The following is a 6,527-nucleotide window of genomic DNA, read 5'->3' on the forward strand; positions in this document are numbered from 1 at the left end:
CCATCACATCCCTGTGCTGCGTCATTTGTGGGGTTTTTCTTCCTTTGTTTGGAGAAGTTTTCTTTTTTTGTGGCATTTATTGAGATGGAAACTGGAATAGTTACCAAGCAGCATGGAGGCATCCTGCAGTGCTGATTTATTGATCCTGTCAGAGTACAGACTGGAGCCAAACTTCAACTGAATCACCTCCATCTATCAAGAGAGAGCTGAACTCAAACTCAGGAGTGAAGATGGATTTTTATGTGACAGTCAGACAAATATGCAGCTGTCACTTTATTTACATCTGTTTATGTTTAAACAAGTCTGCTTCACGAAGTGATGTGAGTCAGTGCTGTAGGTTTTCTGCTTGAGGATGAGGAAAAATAATAATAGCTAAGCAAATTTACAAGGTAAAGCTGCAGTGATGTTGGTCAAATCAGTGGTAATGATGGAGCTTAAAGTGCTTCACGAATGGTTGACTGACATGCATATTTGACTTATGTGGGAAATTTTAGGATGCACTATGCACTACAACCTTTACAGGTGAATTTGATGTGACTTTCTCTGAAATTTTTGAACGCATTGGTCCAACTGTTGAGTGCTTCAATACATTTTGCAGAACTTGCTGTTCTCTAATAAGGAGCTTATTATCAAAATTCAGTGTTTGATCCATGAACTGACCAATACATTTCCTGCTTCAGTTTGAGTTGGTATTTAATTTTTCTCACATCGCTGTTCCGATTTTGATATTATGACACCAAGATGGTGCCTAACTATTGGTCACAGTGTGTGTATTGCATTTATGCTGTCCAAGACAGCGAAGAGATAAAGAACCTAATTTTGCAATGAAGATCCTTTGAGAGAAATACAGTCAGGTCCAGTTTCTGCTGGAAAAAACATCTCGGTGTTGAAATTATTCTATTACATATATTAATAATACTATTACACAGAATAACAAAGTAAAACATGAAGGCAGAGCAGGGAGCTCTGAGGTTGACCTTGTTCTCACGTGTTTTATTGATCAGTTTGAGAAAACTTTCCCCGGTCATGATGCTGAGTGTCCAGCAGGGGGCGGCAGACTGCAGTCCGCCTGCTGCTTCACCAGCTTCACTTCCTGTTGAACGCGCGCTCTGATTGGTGGAAACACGTGCGCGTTGTTTTGTAACTCTTACACATAAACAATGTTTTGTAACTGAGAAGTTAGTTTGTTGTGTGATTGTTCAGTGGAGCGGCGACAGGCGGAAAACACGGTAAGCGACATGAATCGATCCCAGCTGCTGTTATTGATGCGGAGACAGACATGAATGGATGAATGTGTCCCGGTGAGCAGAAGGCGGACCATGTCTCCGGTACCGGTACCCAGAGTGACTCTGTCCGGGGGTCTGGAGGTGTGCAGGGTGCTGAACGGGATGTGGCAGGTGTCCGGGGCGCACGGACCGGTGGACAGAGCCGCGGCAGGTCAGTACTTCCACTAATTATCCTTATTTATTCTGCTGAAGTCTGCAAGGACGCACAGGCTTTTCAGAACTACACCCTAAACTCCCTGTAGCTATTATTACTTATTTCCCATTGCAGACTCTTTATTTAAAAATGTCCTCGTTATTTTTTTTTCGGAATGGTTTATTGATATTAATGTTGAGCTTCAGCTTATAGATAAGTTTTGTGGCATAAATTGACTCAGATCAGTAACTCCTGTAAATCAGATTACATTATATGAGCAATCAATGCAAGAAAATAACCTCAGTTTATTTAATGCACTCTCTAGAGAATGGTTATTACAAAATGAATTTTCCTCTCTGTCTTTGTGCTTTTTTTTCTGTCTCCAGTTAAGGACATGCAGGCGTATGTCGATGCTGGACTGACCACATTCGATATGGCAGACATTTATGGGCCTGCAGAGGAAATATTTGGACTGTTTAATAGTCAGGTGTTTATACTCTCTCTCTCTCTCTCACACACACACACACACACACACACACTCAGAGAGAGTGGTGTTTAGTCTTTTGTCACATCATGCACAAGATTGCAGGATACTGTTATTTGTTATATATTTTGTTCTTGAGTCAAAGGGAAAAAAGTGTCACTTTGATGCTTTCCAAGTGTAACATTGCCAGGGCACATCGCCGTTTGAGTAATTCAGAACTTCAACATGAGAGAGAAATCGTGTTCAACCTGTGGAGAAAACTGACTGTGACGCTGCACTGAAGCAGGAAGAAGCTCTAACAGGTTTTCTGATTAACTAACAGGTTATCCAAGTCAACATGTCACAGTCGGTAAATGAGATGAAATATGTGTAGACGTCTGTGATTGAAGCAATATGAAAGTCTTGACCTTGACCTTGACCTCAGGGGAACCAAGGTAGAATACTTCAACAACTTATTCACTTGAATGTTGATGTATAACTCTTAAAGTAAGGCTGTGTGCTTTAAATCATACCGGTGCTGTACTTTGGATGGCAGTGTTGAGTAATTTCAGGGCCCTTTTGGTTCATCTTGTTGTTGCAGTTGACTGGGTGAAGGGTGTGTCGCTCTTTATGGCGTCGGGGCTCGACCCTGAACGCCCAGACTAATGTTTGATGATAGTTTGGTCATTTGAACATGATGACCTGCTGTTATAAATGTTGTATACCTGCTGATCGTGTAGAATCCACTGCTCAAGGTTCCTCAGGCTGCTTCTTTCAGTGACTCAATACACCACCTTGTGGTGTAAAAAAGTACTGCTTTTATTAAAAAAAGCTGGCAATATTAAGATTTCATATCATTGAACTGAGTTTGATATGAGTAACAGCTCTGGAATTACACACTGTCGCCCTGCTTGCTTAATCCTTCCCGGGTATTGATTTTTGCCGTGTCGGTTCTTCACGACGCTGAAGAAACTCAGAACTCACATTAGGAAACGCTCTCAGGATTCCCAGGCTGCTCCCCATCATTTTCTCCTGCTGATGTGTTGTGACAGTCTAATGGCATCGACTGTGGGCGACCGCTCACCTGAAATAATGTGCACAGAGCGGCGGCGGGCTCGCACTCCCCCCACTCAGCCTGCTCGTCTTTGTTTCCTCTCACACATTTATTCTTGTTACTGCTGACATAAAGTCAACATGTAAATCTGAGATCCACCATCATTTTAAGCCAGTAGTGTGCAATCTGACAATAAAAGTAATTTAATACATTAGAATATATATTTGCAGTCGTGACAGAAGCAGGACAAACAGCTCAATTCAAGTGTTTTTATTTTTTTATTGTATTTTTTTTTCTGCCTTTTGTGCAGCTGAAGTCTAAATCGTCAGAGACGTCCGTCCCGGCTCTGCAGGGTCTGACCAAATACGTGCCTCGACCTGGACCGATGGAGCGCAAGGTGAGCAGAGTGACTCGCTTCATCCACCAGAGAGCAGCATGTGTCTGTATAAGAGGGGGGAAAGCATCACTGCAGTCTTTGATGTTTAACACTTTAGTGCCCTCACATCATTGAAAAGGTTCCTTTTATGACTTGACTTCCAGATTTAGCCTTTAGAAGTCACTTGATTGGGTTTGGCTGGTCTAATCTGACAGTATTGTGAAAACACGGCTCCAGTTCACTGGATTTGTCCGTCCCTGCTGGTGCTACATTTTTTTCAGCTCTTAAATGTGAATCTTGAAACCAGTCAATGGAAAAAAATGAACGTTGCTTGGCTCACAGAAGACCTGCTGAGACGGAAGTGTTGGTGTTAAAGCTCACACACTGTGTGTGTTTGCAGGTGGTGGAGAAAGCGCTGCAGCGCTCCATGGCTCGCATGCAGGTGGACTCTCTGGACTGTGTTCAGTTCCACTGGTGGGACTACAAAGATAAGAGATACCTGGACGCCCTGGGACACCTGTCGGACCTGCAGCAGGAAGGAGTCATACGTACGAGTCCGCCGCCGGACGAACAGCTGCACATTCCTCTCATTCTGTCATTTCAAAAGTTTAATTCCCCCTTCCACCGTTTGGCCTGCGTCCTCAGGTGAGCTCGCCCTCACCAACTTTGACACACAGAGACTAGAAGAAATCACCAACAAGGGCATCCGGATCTCCAGTAACCAGGTCAGACCTTCCCTCCCGTGCCGCCCTCCTCCAGGACGTCTGGGTTCTCAGTGGCGCTCTGTGCCTCTGCAGGTTCAGTACTCTGTGGTGGACCAGCGGCCTGCAGCCCGGATGGAGCAGTTCTGTGTGGCCAACAACATTCAGCTCCTGACTTATGGCACTCTAGGTGAGACTCGGCTCCTTCCTCCTCGCTCACGGCCGCTCCAGGAGGCAGTTTGCGTCCCGTGGCGTCGGGGTCGTCCTGTTGGGGCGTGCTGATGTAAAATGGTGGGTTTCTAAGATGGAGTCAGGCGACGTGACGACACATCCTCTCTGCTCTCTGCTCCGGCGCATTTTCTCCATTTCATATGAAGCTCTCCCTCCTTCTGTCTCCTCCTAACCTTAACGGTCTCTTGTCTCCGCCCACTTGCTTTATCCCCTCCTTCCTTGCCTCCCGTCATCTCTCTCTCGCCGTCTCTCCACCTCACCTTCCTCCATCCCTCCCTCCTGACTCTCTGAACTCCTCCGCCTGCCCTGACCTTCTCTGCCGTGTCTCCTCGTCCTCCCTCAGCTGGCGGTCTGCTCTCTGAGCGTTATCTGGGGAGGGCGGAGCCTCGGTCTCGGGAGGAGCTCTACACCGCCTCCCTCTCCAAGTACAAGAACATGATCAACTCTTGGGGCGGATGGAGCCTCTTCCAGGATCTCCTGGTCACCTTGGAGACGGTTGCCAAGAGACACGGCTGCTCAGTGGCCAGCGTGGCGACGCGCTACGTGCTGGACCGCCCCGCGGTGGGCGGCGTCATCGTGGGCTGCCGGCTGGGTGTCGCAGGGGCGGGGCAGCACATCAGCGACAGTCTGCGGAGCTGCAGCCCCGAGCTGAAGCTGACGGCGGACGATCTGGCCGCCATCGAAGCCGTGACGTCCCGCTCCAGGGACCTCATGGCGTCGATCGGAGACTGTGGGGACGAGTACAGAGGCTAGAGACCAAAGAGGGGGCGGAGCCGAAGCTGCAGACGAAGGAGGGGGGTGTAGCTGACGCTTTTTGTTTGCGTTATATTTAAGAGTTTACAAAGAAAATATAATTTCCTTGTGTTTAGATGCCACCTGTGCATCATACAGATCATATTGTGTGGCTCTTCTGTCTTCTCTTTATTATTTTAAAGGCAGTTTGTGCAGCTTTGACAGATTAAGAGACTGGGGAGTGGAAGATTGGGAACAGTCGGTCATGAATGTAAATTATAGTTGACCAAATGAAAGATTGCAAGACTCAATGAATGTTGTGACATTTAGCTTTTAACGAAATGACTAAATGCCAAAAACTATGAACTGAAAGCAAATTGATCTACAAGTTTCTGCCTGTTAAGTGAGAAGAGGATTTCTCTCTTTTGCTCTATTTTATTTAATAAAAGGCTCATGCAGTAATTGACACTATTGTATACATTTCTTTTTAGGTTTACTGTCAGCAATTTGCTCATCTAGAAAATTCCAGCTTCATGAAAATCACAAAAACATGAATTATTGTGGAATTATGAACAAAACCCTTCATAAATGCTGTTTTTAATGAGCTTCAGAGTAATCGAATCAGGTCAAGTGGACATGGTTATGTATCTTGGAAGACATTAAACCAATAAAGCCTCACCTCTGTTAAAAATGAAAACAAAATACATTAAACAGAATGTACAGCAGTGAACCAAGTCTCAATAACATATGTTAAAAATAAAGAACACAAGAGTACATGCTCAAATGAATTTGAGTACGTAAATGAATGTGAAAAAACCCATAGTAAGTTATTATTGTATCTTTATACTCTTATTAAATATTTCTAACAATAAACTCATCAATAAGTAGTAAGATTTAACTTGAGGCTCCAAGATACCAAATGTCTCATCAGTGCATATATCTTATAGCCTAGAATGCCATGTGACATTGTACAGTACATCTATATTCCTTTGTGTCTGACTAACAGCCCATGAGGTACACTGGGAGCATGTGTGTGTGTGTGTGTGTGTGTGTGTGTGTGTGTGAGAGAGAGAGTGTGTGGTGGGGGAGAATCAGTGGTGTGGAAGGAAATGTAGTTCCCTGCAGCACTCTGTGGCTCTGTAGGTGAGGAGAAAGCAACACACACAAACATGTTACAGGGAAAACTCCGACCTTTGTGTGGATTTGAAACGAGAGACTGAAGCAAAGCGTCAAAACTGAGGGAGTGAGGGACAGCGAGCCTGGAGAATCTGTTTTCTGTTTGGCTTTGGTGGTCAGATGCATGATTTCTGTGGGTTTTGGTTTCAGGCTATATGTAATTAGTTCATCTGTGTGTGTGTGTGTATGTGTGTGTGTGTGTGTGTGTGTGTGTGTGTGTGTGTGTGTGTGTGTGCATGCATGTTGTAATGGGGCTTTATTTGCATTTACAGTATGTATGTTCTGAAGCTGCTCATGTAGCAGAAATTGAGTTTGACAGGGGTGTGTGTGAGCTGCGCCATGTGTTCCTATGTGTGTGTGTGTGTGTGTGTGTGT

At 45.0% G+C, this 6,527-nt stretch overlaps 1 protein-coding gene across 1 annotated transcript; it reads left to right on the forward strand.

Moving 5' to 3' along the window:
• The first annotated feature begins 1,101 nt into the window (after positions 1-1,101).
• Positions 1,102-5,487, forward strand: LOC115407951 (IN2-2 protein-like). Its single transcript, XM_030118530.1, has 8 exons — positions 1,102-1,229; positions 1,310-1,437; positions 1,806-1,906; positions 3,247-3,333; positions 3,713-3,860; positions 3,958-4,037; positions 4,110-4,203; positions 4,588-5,487. Exons 2-8 carry the CDS (start codon positions 1,320-1,322, stop codon positions 4,995-4,997), a joined length of 1,038 nt encoding a protein of 345 aa, XP_029974390.1. The 5' UTR covers positions 1,102-1,229; positions 1,310-1,319; the 3' UTR covers positions 4,998-5,487.
• Positions 5,488-6,527: the final 1,040 nt, after the last annotated feature.

Source organism: Salarias fasciatus, chromosome 20, assembly GCF_902148845.1.
Source record: "Salarias fasciatus chromosome 20, fSalaFa1.1, whole genome shotgun sequence".
Classification (NCBI taxonomy): Eukaryota; Metazoa; Chordata; class Actinopteri; order Blenniiformes; family Blenniidae; genus Salarias; species Salarias fasciatus.

Coding starts and splice junctions, on each gene's coding strand:
- LOC115407951 (XM_030118530.1), top strand. CDS start 1,320: ATGTCTCCGGTACCGGTACCCAGAGTGACTCTGTCCGGGGGTCTGGAG. Junction 1,438..1,805: donor GGTGGACAGAGCCGCGGCAG/GTCAGTACTTCC, acceptor TTCTGTCTCCAG/TTAAGGACATGCAGGCGTAT. Junction 3,861..3,957: donor GCAGCAGGAAGGAGTCATAC/GTACGAGTCCGC, acceptor CTGCGTCCTCAG/GTGAGCTCGCCCTCACCAAC.